General features: G+C 54.6%; 2 protein-coding genes across 2 annotated transcripts; both read left to right on the forward strand.

Annotated features, from left to right (window-relative positions):
• Positions 1–1,148: 1,148 nt before the first annotated feature.
• Positions 1,149–5,704, forward strand: LOC102458929 (cathepsin G-like). The gene is made up of 5 exons (XM_075912038.1): positions 1,149–1,237; positions 2,516–2,663; positions 3,349–3,484; positions 3,914–4,168; positions 5,259–5,704. Exons 1-5 carry the CDS (start codon positions 1,162–1,164, stop codon positions 5,397–5,399), a joined length of 756 nt encoding a protein of 251 aa, XP_075768153.1. The 5' UTR covers positions 1,149–1,161; the 3' UTR covers positions 5,400–5,704.
• A 3,213-nt stretch (positions 5,705–8,917) lies between these two features.
• On the forward strand, positions 8,918–12,753 carry LOC142821330 (duodenase-1-like). Its single transcript, XM_075912212.1, has 5 exons — positions 8,918–9,001; positions 10,597–10,744; positions 11,190–11,325; positions 11,666–11,920; positions 12,315–12,753. The coding sequence occupies exons 1-5, from the start codon at positions 8,926–8,928 to the stop codon at positions 12,453–12,455; spliced, it is 756 nt and encodes a 251-aa protein (XP_075768327.1). The 5' UTR covers positions 8,918–8,925; the 3' UTR covers positions 12,456–12,753.
• The last annotated feature ends 2,069 nt before the right edge of the window (positions 12,754–14,822 follow it).

Below are 14,822 nucleotides of genomic sequence, written 5' to 3' on the forward strand. Positions count from 1 at the left end.
TGAGCTCTGTTGAGGGCCGACACACTGAATGCGGCAGAAGTATCTGTCACCCGACACCTGGCGTGGGGGTAGCGACGCTTTGGGTGTCACGTACGCAAGGTTGGAGGTGGTAGGCGGGTATCAGGGAGATCAGAACCACCCATCTCTATCTCACACAGTGGGCAGGGTGTGACTTCTCACCCCGCGCCGATACTGATCTGTGTTGTGCACAGCCCATGGGGATGGGGAAGGGCAGAAAGAGGGAAAAGGAGCTGTGATAGTTGCACAGACATGTCCTAGGGCAGGTGCGGACAAGTCCTTTGGCCTGAGGGTCGCATACTGGACCTGACACTGGATGGGGGCACGAATGGGGATGTTACCACCCTGGGGGAGGTGCTGTCTATGGGGTGCAGTTGGAGGGGCTCTAAGAGGGAGGTTACTTATGTGGGGATATGAGGATTCATGGGGTGTGGTGGGGGAGCTGTATGGGGTGCACCAGCTCTCCCTCCTTAGTGCCACCCGATGCCCTAGGCTGGCTGTGTCACCGCCATACCTGAGAAGCGCATGGCCCCTGTGTTGGGGGAGCTGAAGTTGGGGTGAAGGGTCCAGATGGGGAGGAGCTGGGGACCATCCTGAGGTGGGAGCTCAGGGCAGTACAGAAGGGACTGATATGGCCCGTGAGCCAAACTTTGCTCCCTCTGCCATAGAAGGAAAAGGCCCCGGGTCTCCTACTGCCAGCAAGTGGGTCCGGTCTCTGGAGTGAGCAGAGGGGCAGGAATTGTCCCTCCTGGCCCCCCTGAAATCTCGGGGCTGTGACATCTCGCTGCAGAAAGGCCCGGGAGCGTTTCTAGCACCAGTGGTTGTGCAGGTCAGCGTTAACCACATCCTCAGCCAGGGCCATGCAGTGGGCAGCCGTGTTAGCCACATCCTCAGGCAGATGGACGGGCAGGGGCCCTGTTGGCCATGGCGCCAGGCCAGGGACCGGAGCAGAGAGGAAACCTCCCGCTAGGTGGGCGCGGCCGTGACCTGAGAATTGCCCAATGGGCATCTCTTCACTGTGGCCCCATCTGCAATGGATGTTCCCGGGCAGGAGTGTATGTGGCCCTGTGATTGGCTGGCCCTGCCTCCACCTAATCCATAAAAGCCTCAGGCCGGAGGGAGCAGCTCCGTGCCTGGCCCGGGATGGCTCTGACGATGCAGCGTTTGGTGGTGGGGCTTCTTCCCTGGGTCTTCCTCCTGCCCCCTGGGGGCTGGGCTGGTGAGTGGGGGAAGGGAGCTGGGGGTGTGCGGAGAGGGGCCCATGCAGGGTGGGGGACTGTGGGGTGAGTGAGGGTCTTGCCCTGAACTACCTGGCGCAATGGCCTATTGGGACCCCTGCAGCCTCCCCTGAGTAGCTCTGGGACTCTCGGCCTATGGGGGTGGGTGGATCAGCTTCCAGATGGCTTCTCTGAGATGCCACTGCTAAGTCGTGTCCCCCACTTGCTATGAGCCACCGGCAGGGTGGCCGAAGAGACTCAAGGAGCAGATACTGGAGAGAGGTCCCTGCTCTTGCTGCCCAAGGTTAAGGGCTCGGACCTAAGCAACTTGGGATCCTTTTCCAGCTCATCCCACGATCTATGGGGGGAACGTTAACCTGTCTATGGGTCTCTTATTGTCATGGATGGAAATCAGGCACCTAAATGCTTAGCAATATGCTCTCGGGTATCCAATTCTCCTTAAAGGACAAAAATGATTCTGTGTCTTTTTGAACCCAGAAGGGATGGGTAGATCTGTGCAGTGACTAGCACAGTAAGTGCTCCCTGACCTGGGTCTAGCTCCCACAGTAAAGCCAATCTCTGCCGTTCTTTAAAGGGGAGATTTTCCAACACTCCGGCCCACCTGTCTGGCACCTTTTCCTGAGCAGATCCCAGAAGATTTGTTGTTTTCCCGAGGGACAGTCTCACTTTTCACTTTCAACCCCCAAACTATTTTTTTTCAGCCTGAAAAATTGTCCCTTCAACATGTCCCAGCAGTGGAAGGAAAAAGACAGGTTGCACCAAAAAAAAAAAAAAAAAAAATCTCCCTTCCCAGCTTGGCTGGAAAGTGCTTCCTGGGCTAGGATTCATTTAGTTGAAGCCACTTCTCCGGGCACCGATAATTCGGTGAGTCGGGCGAGGAGCAGCCCAGCCTGGTCCTTGTGGGTGGGTGGAGAAGTAGCAGTCACAGAAGCCCCATCCGTGCCCTGCTGGGGACAGGCTGGAGCAGCCTGGGGTGGATTTGATCCACAGAGCTGTGAACACAAGGCAGGGCAATTACTGCTCCACTCTTGGGGTGGTTGACACTGATTCTGCCCCCAGTCAGGTGAAAGCTTCATATTTCCCCTCCAGCCCCATGGGGGGCCCTTTGTGGGGCAAAGCAGAGCAGGGGGCCAGGATCTAGGTCCCGGGATCCCCCAGGGAGAGCATTAAGGGGGTGGAAGGAGGCTGTGGGAGTCCCCCTTTCGGATGGGGAGAAGGAAGATAAGGGGGGCTATTGTATGACTCTGACTTTCCCCCAGGTGAGATCATCGGGGGATGGGAAGTCCGGCCCCACTCCAGGCCCTACATGGCCTATCTGCGTATACGACGTGGAGACAAGATTTCGGGCTGCGGCGGGTTCCTGGTGGCAGAGAACTTTGTGCTGACGGCTGCTCACTGCCAGGGAGAGTAAGTGCCTCTGGGCTGGGATGAGGGGGCGGGCGGGATCACAGGGGATGGGGGAGCCAGGAGCTCTGGTGCCGGAATGGGTGACAGAGGAGGGGCAGAGAGCAGACTGGGGGGGCATTTGCGGGTCTCTAGGGGCCCTGCAACACATGGCCCAGCCCCAGGGCTGAGTTAATCAGTGGGGCTGTGGGGTAGGGAGGGGTCAAAGCACCAGGGCAGCTCTGCAGGGAACTGGGCTGGGAACAGTGTTCAGTACAGCAGGAAGGTGTGACAGGGATGAAGGGGACTTGAGACCCAGGACATCAGTGGATGTGTTTAGACGACAGATTTTTTTTTTTTAAATAGTGGCCTTTTTTTGAAAAAAAATCCCCTGTGCCTAGACTGCTGCCGTGTTCTTTTGAAAGAATCGAAAGAATGTGGCAGTTTTTTCAACCATGGAAAACCTCGTTTTACGAGGAAGAATGCCTTTATTCGAAAGTACTCGTTCAAAAAAAGGTGCGATGGAATGCAGACTGGGCTTTTTCGAAAGAGAGCATCCAGGCTGCCTGGGAGCTCTCTTTTGAAAAAGTGGCTTGCTTTTCCAAAAGTACTGGTTGTAGTCTAGACACTCTTTGTCGAAAGAGGCTTGCAATCTAGATGTAGCCATATAAGAGCCGATCTCCTGTCCCCGGACAATCCACATTTACAGCAGGATCACTGTTGTCCTGGGAGCCCATAACATGGGCCAATGTGAACGGAGCCAGCAAGAGATCCCCGTGTGCAGGAAGATCCCCCATCAGCAGTACAACAGAGAGACATTACACAACGACATCATGCTGCTGCAGGTACCGCCCTCTCCCATTCTCCCACCCCCACTGACCTCACATGGCTGTAGGTACCACCCCCATGCCAGCCCCAATGACCTCACACTGCTACAGGTAATAGGTATATCTCCTTATATTATTATCTCATAGCACTGGAAGGGACCTTGAGAGGTCATCTAGTCCAGTCCCCTGCCCTCACAGAAGGACCAAGCACCATCCTGACAGATTTGCCCCAGGTCCCTAAATGGCCCCCTGGGTTTATCAGCCCAATATTCTAACTACTGAGCTATCTGCCCCCACTCCAAGCTATATCACTGCCATCCCATCCCGCCACCCCCAGTGACTTCACACTGGTGCAGATACCACCCCCATCCCATCCCCCACTTCTTGATTTTGTTTTTTCTCCATCTAAGACACACGTACGTTTCCTGGTTCTCTTTGGCCCAACAGCTGAGTCGCAATGCGACACTGACCAGGGAAGTGGGGCTGGTCCGTTTAACGACTGGTCATCGCAGAGTGGGCCCAGGGACCATGTGCAATGTGGCTGGCTGGGGTCGGACCAGCTTTACCACAAGAACCAACACTCTTCGGGAAGTGAACCTGTCGGTGGTGACTGATCGTCTCTGTCAGAAGCGGTACCATTGCTATTTGCCTTCCACCATGCTGTGTGTAGGGGACCCCCGGTACCGAAAGTCCATTTACATGGTAATTGATTTATTGGGTAATATATGTGAATGGTGTTATCCCCATGGGCAGGGGGAATTTCTAACGGAAAAGCTGCCAGAGCAGAAGAAATTACCAGTGGCGACAGAGCTGTAAACAGCCAAGACCAGAGATCACAAGGCAATAAACAACCATACCCAGGGGTGAGACAGCTACAAACTGCCACACTCAGAGATGACAGAGCTATCAATGGCCAAGCTAGGGGTGCCATTGGTCAGCCCTGACGCTTTGAGTGCATTTTCCATAATTTTCCATCGATACAGGGCAGGCTGATCTTGATGTAGAAATGGGTATCACCCAAGAGCCAAACATATTTGAGTTGCTAATAGCTAGCCAATACTTGCAACTTCAGACACAATGGTGAGGCCTGGATTTAAACAGGACAATCACATATAACAGCTTATAACTTTGCCAAGGACGCCTTACATGGCATGCCTTGCGCAAGATTGATTACAAGTGTGTGACAATGGGGACTCTAAGTGGGGCTACTCATCTTTTTTTGCATACAGCACTAGATAGGAGGTCAGGCTAGATAACGACACCGGTATTTCTGGTCTAAATTCCCAAAGTTCTTCATCTTGGGCTAGTCGGAGGGTATGTCTACACTTGTATCCTAGTTTGAACTAGGGATGCACATGTAGGCATTCAAAGTAGTCATAGAACCAGGGATTGAAATATTCCACGCTTCCTTAGCATGACCTCACTGGTGCATTACTCCAATCAACAGCTGTTTTGAACCAGGAAGTGTGTGCTAGGACGCATTAGTTCGAACCAAGGGGTTTGGTTGGAGCTAACGCATCCTGGCGCGCACTTCCACTTTTGAAACAGCTGTTGATCGGAGTAACACGCCGGCGAGAACATACTAATGAAGCGCGGGATATTTAAATCACTGGTTCCTTGACTACTTTGAATGCCTTAATTTGCATCCCTAGTTCAAACTAGGGTGCAGGTGTAGACATACCCAGTGTAAATTCAGTTTTTCACATGTTTTGGGTTTACTGGACTAGACTGCCTGGGAGATGCAGATAAAATTGAGGCATTCTCTCTTTTCTCCTGGCTTGTGCTGGGACAGGGCGATTCTGGGGGCCCTCTTGTGTGCTGTGGAGTGGCTGAAGGCATCGTCTCCTTTGGAGGCTATAACAGCATTGACCCTCCTGCTGGTTACACTCGGATTTCCCACTTCGTGCCCTGGATCAAAGCCAACATGCGCTAAATCTAGCAACCCTGACCTGTTCTTCTACTATGCAGCCACCACCTTCTGCTACGCAACCTTCTCCGGGAAACATGCGATCAGACCTTCCTCTGAGTCTGGGACCTGCTATCTACCATCGATTTCCCGACCCCGCTGAACCAGCCACTCCACTGCCCTGGGGCTGGACCAGAACTGGCAACCCTTAGAGCAGAAAGCCCAGGTACCATGTCCCTTCCTGATTGTGTCCTGGCTGGTCCCTGCAAAGTGCTGATGAAACCATGTGAAGTTTCCTGCTCGGTGGGTCACACGTGCCACTGGTAACGCATTAAATGACTTTGTGCAGCACTTAGTGATGGTGTCTGAACTCGTGAGAGACTGGATGATTGTGACAGCTGAGTGCCCAAGACCCTCACCAAGCCCTGAGTCCCCACAAAAGGCCCCAGTTCAAGGAGGCCCTGAGCCCAGGTCGACATTTGAACCCACAAAGTGGCCCCTTTGGATCCAATCAGAAAACACACGTGCTTAAAGCCAGATGTGTATTTATGTAACCAGCTAAACCAGTCAGTACATAGGAGCCAGGAGAGAGAGAAATTTAAATTGAGAGAGCGAAGGAGAGATAGCAGGGAGAGAGAGAAATTTAAATTGAGTGAAGGAGAGAAAGCTAAACAGAGAGAGGCCTCGGGGTGTGTCTAGACTACATGCCTCTGTCGACGGAGGTATGTAGATTAGTTTGAAAAAGGGAAACGAAGTGGCAATTTAAATAATCGCCGCTTCATTTAAATTTAAATGGCTGCCCCACTCTGCCGACCAACAGCTGATCAGCTGTTGGTCGGCAGAGTGGGGCAGCCATTTAAATTTAAATGAAGCGGCGATTATTTATATCGCCGCTTCGTTTCCCTTTTTCAAACAAATAAATCTACATGCCTCCGTTAACGGAGGCATGTAGTCTAGATGTACCCAGGTAGATAGATAGATAGAGAGAGAGATCGAGGCAGTGGATGGGGATAGATAAAGAGACAGACAGACAGACATTCTCTTAGTGCAATCACATGTCCCTAGAGTTGCCATGCATCAGTGGTGGGCCGCCTGAGTGGGACGTTGGCTAGAACCCAGGTTCTACTTGATCTTCTCCTCTAACTCACCCCCTTTCTGGAACAGACACGGGCTGGTGGTTGTGCAGTTCTCATCTAAGATTGTCAGTGCTTTTGCGGAAATACTATGCTGCTCCCGTTCGGGCAAAAGTCTTTTTCCGAAAAACTTTTGTGCAAAAGGGCCAGTGTAGACGGAAGAGATTTGTTTTCCACTAAAAAGCCCTGATTGCGCAAATGGCCATCAGAGCTTTTTTGCAGCAAAGCGCGTCTAGATTGGCCATGGATGCTTTTCCGCAAATCTAGACGCGCTTTGCCGCAAATGGTTTAACAGAAAACTTTTCCGTTAAAAGCATTTCTGGAAAATCATGCCAGTCTAGACGTAGCCCAGGTGTATTCGTGGATGGGTACAAAACCTACCACAGACTTGTTACAGGAGCCGCGAGCATTCAATACAATCCATCTTGGGAAAGGGGGACCCATGGCCAGGGCTCTGGGGCCATGCCTAGCTCCCCAAGCCAGCGAGACTCTCCTCTCCCTCAGCCAGCCAAAAACTAACTCACACCCCAAGCCACTGTTCGCACCCTTGTAGGCAGCCCCTCCTAAACTCTTTTGTCCTGCTTCAGGGGCAGAGTGTCCGCGTGGTTCAGGTTTCAGGATTTGATGGACCATTCCCCACGTGCCTGACCTCAGGAGTTCGCACCCAGAGATCCCATCCCATCCCTGCTGGGCACTGTGTGCGCACTCACACACATGCGCACACACACACACAGAGGCAGCAAAGGACAGTAGGAATCACATACAGCACAACAAATAAACAGTGAATGCAGAAACAGAGTGAACACCGTGGACAAAATCCGCACTACGGCGCACCAGGACAATGGGATGTGCCTGTAACCAGACTGATTTCCATGATACAGGAAGAGAGGCCTGAGAGCAGGAACAGTGACCACAGAGAGGAAGCGAGAGCCATCTAGAGCCAATCTGGAAGAGCTCTGTGGCCCTTCCAGGACAATCTAGACCCCACCAGCTCCCTCTCAGTTCTTATCAACTCATTCCAGTGGAGGCTGTTCCAGCTGTGATCAACCCAGACCCACATGGACACCTGTGGCTTGCTTTGAGATCAATGTAAATCCCTGTGTCCATTCTAGATAGATCTAGAGCCCCATACTTCTATTGGAGTCCCGTCTCCCCACCTTTCCAGTTCTGGGCCCACCTGCCACTTGGATGCTGCGGGTCGCTCCAGTAGGGGTCACTGGCCTGACCCATGGGCAGAAGGGGGATTGATTGGGGCCTTCCACATGGCTGGACAAGGGATGCTCCTGGCTCTGTGTGATCCATCCCGTCAGGAGATGACACCTCCCACAATGGCCAGGGACCAAATTGACAGGGGATGGGGCTGAGACACTTTGAGGGCTGACTGGACACCTTTGGATAGGGTAGAGATGCTTTGGGTGTAACGCACACAAGGTCTGAGGTAGGTGGCTGGTATCAGGGAGATCAGGTAACACAGAGATGCCCTAGGGCAGGTGTGGACAAGTCCTTTGGCCTGAGGGTCGCATGCGGGACCTGACACTGAATGGCGGGCATGAACGGGGATTTTACCACTGTGAGAGAGGGGATGTGTATGGGGCACAGTTTGGGGAGGGGCTTTAAGAGGGAGGTTACTTAGGTGGGGGTAGGAGGGTTTGTGGGATGTGGCGGGCTGATACCGGACCTCCCTGCTTTGTGCCATCTGGCACCCCAGGCTGCTACAGCCACATGGCTCATCCGGACCTGCCACCGCGCTACCCGCAGCATCAGGGCGGGGGAGCTGAGAAGCACACGGCCCCGGTGCTGGGGGAGCTGAAGCTGTGGGGAAAGAGGACAGATGGCAAGGGGCTGGGGAACATCCCTAGGTGGGAGGTCAGGGGTTGAAGAGAAGTGTCTGATATGGCCCGTGAGCCAAACTTTGCTTCCTCTGCCCTAGAGGGAAAAGGCTCCATGTCTCCTACTGCCAGCAAGTGGGTCTGGCCTCTGGAGTGAGCAGAGGGGCAGGAATTGGCCCTCCTGGCCCCCCTGAAATCTCGGGGCTGAGGGATCTCGCTGCAGACTGGCCCTGGCGTGTTTCTGACCCTGGCGGTTGAGGGGAGAGGGCAGCGTTAGCCACATCCTCAGGCAGGGCCATGCAGTGGGCGGCCGTGTTAGCCACATCCTCAGGCAGATGGATGGGCAGGGACCCCATTGGCCGTGACGCCAGGCCAGAGACCGGAGCAGAGAGGAAACCTTCAGCTAGGTGGGCGCGGCCACGACCTGAGAATTGCCCAATGGGCACCTTGGCCCGTGACCCATCTCCAGTGGGCGTTCCCAGGCAGGAGTGTACGTGGGGGCCTGTGATTGGCTGGGCCTTCCCTCGCTGTGCCCCTGCCTGGTCCATATAAGACTCAGGCTAGAGGGAACGGCTCCGTGCCTGGCCCGGGATGGCTCTGATGATGCAGCGCTTGGTGGTGGGGCTGCTCCCATGGGCCTTCCTCCTGCCCCCTGGGGGATGGGCTGGTGAGTGGGGGAAGGGCGCTGGGTGTGTGCAGATTGGGGCCATGCAGGGTGTGGGACTGTGGGGTGAGTGAGGGTCTTCCCCTGACCTGCCTGGGGCCAAGGGGCTCTTGGGACCCCTGCAGCTTCCCCTGAGTACTTCTGGGGCTCTCAGCCTATGGTGGTGGGGGCATCAGCCCTCAGAGGGCTTCTGTGGGACCCCACTGCCAAGCTGTATCCCCTACTTGGAGATGCTACGAGCTGGCAGCAGGGTGGCTGGGGAGACGCAAGGAGCAGATGGTGGAGAGGGGCTGCAAGAGCAAGGAGCTAAGGGGAAGGGCTCAGACCTAAGAAACTTGGGATCCTTTCCCAGCCCAGCCCTGGATCTCTGGGGAGAACTTCAACCTGTCCACGGGGCTCTTATTTCCATGGGTGGCTGACGGAAATCAGGGATCTAACCTGCTTAGGAACATGCTCCCGGGGCCTCCGAATCCTCTTTTAAGAACAAAAATGATTCTCTGTCTGTTTGGACCGGACCCTGCTCAGGGAAGGTGTTGGGGGTCTGCACAGTAAGAACTCCCTGACCTGGGTCTAGGTCCCACAATAAAGCCAATCGCTGCCATTCCTTAAAGGGGAGATTTTCCTACACTCCCGCCCGCCCGCCTGGCCCCTACTCCCGTGCAGATCCCAGAAGGTTGGTCGTTTTCCCTAGGGACTTTGTCGTTATGCCCGTTCAATCCCCAAACTAGTTTTTTCAGCCTAAGAAATCGTCCCTTGGATATTTCCTAGCAGTGACGGGAAAGAATCAGGTTGCACAAGCCGAAAAAAAAACATCCAAGCTGGAGGTCAGCAAAGGCTTCCTGGGGTAGGATTCCTACAGTCAAAGCCAATTCCCCTGGCACCGGTACTTCGGTGAGTCGGGCGTTAGGGAGGAATGCGGATTTATCTAAACTTTCCCCCGCTTATAGACCATGAAGGGTCTATTCTTGGAGGGGGACATTCTGTCTGTCCCCCCTCAGTAGCTGGAGAGAAACTGCCCAAGAAAAAGGGAAGGAAACCCCCAAAATTCCTTTGTCCCAGTTTGACATTCCTGCCTACATTCCTATTGGCTGAAAGTACCTGGCTGAAGTATAGATAACCCCTTAGTTGCCAGGCTGCTGATGCCCGTAGGATGACAGGTGTGGAGCAGCCCAGCATGTTCCCTTTGGGCATGTGCAGAAGCAGCAGCCACAGAAGCCCCATCCGTGCCCAGCTGGGGACTGGCCGGACCAGCCTGGGGTGATGTGGGCCCGCAGAGCTGTGAATGGGAGGCAGGGCGATAGTGGTCCACTCTTGGGGTGGCTGGTACTACACAGAGCAATTACTGGCCCACGTCCAGTGCTTTTGGCACCAATTCTCCACCCAACCTCTTCAGAACAGTTGATTGACCCTCCAGCCCCGTGGGCGGGGGGCAGCGTGAGGCAGACCAGAGCAGGGGGCAGGGATCAGGCACTGGGATGCCCCAGGGAGAGCATCAGGGGGGTGGAAGTAGGCTGTGGGAGCCCCCCTTTGGAAAGGGGGACTCAGTCCCTGTCCAGGCAGTTGAAAGAGCCCTTTGTATGGCCCTGGTCTCCCCCCAGGTGAGATCATCGGGGGCAAGGAAGCCCAGCCCCACTCCAGGCCCTACATGGCCTATCTGTATATACAACATGGAGACAAATACAAGTACTGTGGTGGGTTCCTGGTGGCGGAGAACTTTGTGCTGACGGCCGCTCACTGCCAGGGAGAGTAAGTGCCTCTGGGATGGGAAGTGGGGGCGGGTGGGGTCAGTGGCGGTGGGGGAGGGGGAGCTGGGAACTGTGGCATGGGCATGGGGGGCAGAGGATGGGTAGAGAGGCCAGGCTGGGGGAAAGGATTTCAGGGATCTTCTATGGGGCCGTCAGCGAGTCTCTAGGGCTTCTGCAAACCGCAGCCCAGCCCCAGGGCTGGGTACATCAATGAGGCTGTGGCCAGTTGCCCCAGCTGCAGTCTGTAGCATGGCCCAGTATGGTGCAGGGAGCGGTCACAGCCCCAGGGCAGCTGTGCAGGGCACTGGGCTGGGGGGAGGGGTCAGTACAGCAGGAAGGAGTGATGGGGATGCAAAGGAGATGAGACACAGGGACATCAGTATGTAAGAGCAAATCCCCTGCCCCCGACCCCCTGACAATCCGTGTGTTGCGTTTGGTGTTTACAGCCGGATCACTGTGTACCTGGGAGCCCATAACATCCGCCAACAGGAACCGAGCCGACAAGAGATCCCTGTGCGCCGGCAGATCCCCCATTGGCAATACAATAGGGAGACCTTAAGCAATGACATCATGCTGCTGCAGGTACCGCCCCCATCCCATCCCCCACCCCCAGTGACCTCACACTGCTGCAGGTACCGCCCCCATCCCATCCCCCACCCCCAGTGACCTCACACTGCTGCAGGTACCGCCCCCATCCCATCCCCCACCCCCAGTGACCTCACACTGCTGCAGGTACTGCCCCCATCCCATCCCCCATCCCCAGTGACCTCACAATGCTGCAGGTACCGCCCCCATCCCATCCCCCACCCCCAGTGACCTCACACTGCTGTAGGTACCGCCCCCATTCCATTTCCTTGTTCCTGCCTTGCGGTGTCTCCATCTAAGACCCATGTACGTTCCCTGGTTCTCTTTCCCCCGACAGCTGAGTCGCAATGCGACACTGACCAAGGAAGTGGGTCTGGTCCGTTTAACGACTGGTCATCGCAGAGTGAGCCCAGGCACCATGTGCAGCGCGACTGGCTGGGGTTTGACCAGCTTTTTTACAGGAACCGATACCCTTCTGGAAGTGAACCTGTCGGTGGTGACTGATGACCTGTGTCAGAAGCAGTACCGTTCCTATTTCCCCTCCACCATGCTGTGTGTAGGGGACCCCTGTGACCCAAAGTCGACTTACAGCGTAAGTAATTTATTGGCTAATATATGTCCAGGGTGTCTCAGCCACATCCAGAGGGAAACTGTAATGGAAGAGCTGCCAGAGCACAGGACAATCACATATAATAGCTTATCACTTTTCCAAGGACACCTTACATGCCATGCCTTGCCCAAGGTTGATTACAATGGGGACTGTGTAAGTGTGGCTACACATCTTTCTTTGTATACAGCATCGGCTAGGAGGTGAGGCTAGATAATGACAGGGGCATTCATTGTCTAAATTCCCAGAGTCCTTTATTGTGGGCTTCTCAGTGTTAATTCAGTTTTTCAGATGTTTTCGGTTTACTGGCCCAGACAGCCCGGGAGACCTAGGTCTGATCGAGGCATTAACTCTTCTCTCCTGGCTTCTTCTGGGACAGGGCGATTCTGGGGGCCCTCTCGTGTGTGATGGAGTGGTTGAGGGCATCACCTCCTTTGGTGCCTATGACAGCATTGACCCTCCTGTTGGGTTCACTCGGATTTCCCACTTTGTGCCCTGGATCAAAGCCAACATGCAATAAATCTAAGAACACCGACCTGCTCTTCTGCTATGCAGCCGCCGCCTTCTGCTACACAACCTGCTCCTGGACACATGGGATCAGACCTTCCTCTGCATCTGGGCTTGCCTGTGTACCATCAAATTCCCTACCCCTCTGAGCCAGCCACTCCACTGCCCTGGGGCTGGACCAGAACTCGCATCCCTTAGAACAGAAAGCCCATGGACCATTGTGTCCTGGGTGCTGAGTAAACTGTGTGACGTTCCCTGCTCAGTGGATCACATATGCCACTGGTGGCTCATTAAATGGCTTTTTGCAGCAACTGCTGGGGGTGTCTTGACACTAACCGTAACCCTGGACTCTTGCAATGAGGAGTAACGGTAGTTCGAATTAGGAGCTTTAGTTCGAACTACCTAGTCCGTGCCGCGTGTAGCCACGGGCAGGTAGCTCAAACTATGGGGCATTTAAAAATGGCGGCGCCTGGGAGCATGCAAATGAAGCCTGGGATATTTAAATCCCGGGCTTCATTTGCAAGTTTGAATGACTACATTAGCCACGCTAGACAGAACTAGGTTGGCTAGTGGAGACATACCCTCTTTGTGCAGGGCGTGCTCCATTTGTACCCACCCCTGGATCAGCGCTGCCCTCTGGCATGACCCTTTGCTGGCCAAGCTAGAGGGAGCACAGTGGGGAGAGGGACCCTATAGAGAAGAGCCCCAAGAGGCCAGCAAGGGAGGGAACGAGCAGGTGGAAATTCAATTTGGAAGGAGAATAAACAACCCAGCCCGGTGCCACACCCCAACCTGCCCCAGTCTCGGGAACCGAGCCAGGGCTGGCGCCACTCTGAGTGTATTCCCAATGGTCCTGGACCGGCTCTGAGCCCAGGAAGGCTGACAATGGACCAGGGTAGAGGGGCTGGGAGGGAACCTAGGGAGAGAGGTACCAGAGGGGCTGGCACAGACTGATGGACAGGGGGATAAGCTGGGAACTCCTGACCCAAGAGAACATCACAGCTAGAGGGGATAGACCTGTCACAACCCTAGAGTTGAATCTGGGCTGTTGCATGCTCTGTGTGTGTGTCTGTGTGTGTGTCCAGGGCAGGAGACTCAGAACAGGGGGGCTGCAAGTTGGGGGAGCTGACAGAGGATGCCATGGGGATGAGGGTGATGTTGCTCCAGTGGCAAGTCCTCTCCGGGTGCCGGAGAAGCACTCCCCTGAGAGTGGACTGTCTTGGGAGGTTCAGGATTTGAGGGCTGCCCTGGCTGCCAGAGACGCCCCCCTCTGTGTGCTGAAGGCTGTCTGGGGAGTCACCAGACGTAAGATGGAGCCCCTTCTCCAGCGCCCCTCACAGCTTTCAGGCTTCCTGTGTGTGGCAGACTCCAGGTTTGGGACTGGGGGTCTTTACTGCTGTAGTGGCAGCCAAGATGACAGAGCTCCAGCCCTGCTGACCAATCTCTTGGTGTTGCAGCCTCCTCTGGTGCCCATTTTCAGTATCACGGCCTCCTCTCTGAGCCCCTCCCTTTCTCGACTGGGGGTGACCATGGCTGCCCGGGCCCAGAACTATCGCATGTGGAAATACCAAGAAGAGAGGCCCCCAAGAGCCCACCTGTTCAAATTAACCCACATCCCTTGGAAGTGGCTGCGCCCCGATGCCCACAATGCAGAGGAGATCACGGAGACCCTGGTTATTGACCAGTTCATGCAGAAACTGCCACCAGACCTACGGGCGCGGGTGGGTCAGCATGACCCCACCACCTATGACGAGACGGTTGCATTGGTGGAGAAATGGCTAGTGGTGAGAGTTAGTTCTTCCCCCTGCGGTCTGGCCCCAGAAGGAGGCTGTCAAACCCCAACCCATGGGGGTCAAGCATCTAAGGGCCTCGAAGTCCTAGAAAGAAAGTAGGGAAGAGAGAAGCCTCACAGGAGTCAAAATTGAAGGGGATAAGACAAGAAAAATAACCCCTGAGAGTAGGTCCTTTTCCCCCCTGGGCCCCTGGAAATGGTCAAGGAAATAGAACAGGTTTCTGTGAAAATTTCAGATACTTTGTAAGTTTGAGATTTTGCATAAACATATAATTATTCGTGCAGTTGCAAAAAATGGACATCTATTGGATATAAAATGAATATACATTTTTGTGATTTTATTTGGAAATAAAAAAAAAAATAAAAACCAAAACATTAAGAAAATATCCCCCTTCACTTCCCCAGTGACAGGTACTCCCATACCCCCATTCTAACCCGATTCCCCTCCGCTTCCCCAGAGCCTGCCCCACTCTAACACAATGCCTCCTTTCTCCCTCAGACCCAGGCATTCCCAGTCCCTCAGCCCCACACCTCATGCCTAGGTCTTGGAGCCAGTGTCTCCATCACCCCACATTTCTTCCTCAGGCG

This window comes from Pelodiscus sinensis, chromosome 30, assembly GCF_049634645.1.
Source record: "Pelodiscus sinensis isolate JC-2024 chromosome 30, ASM4963464v1, whole genome shotgun sequence".
Taxonomy (NCBI): domain Eukaryota; kingdom Metazoa; phylum Chordata; order Testudines; family Trionychidae; genus Pelodiscus; species Pelodiscus sinensis.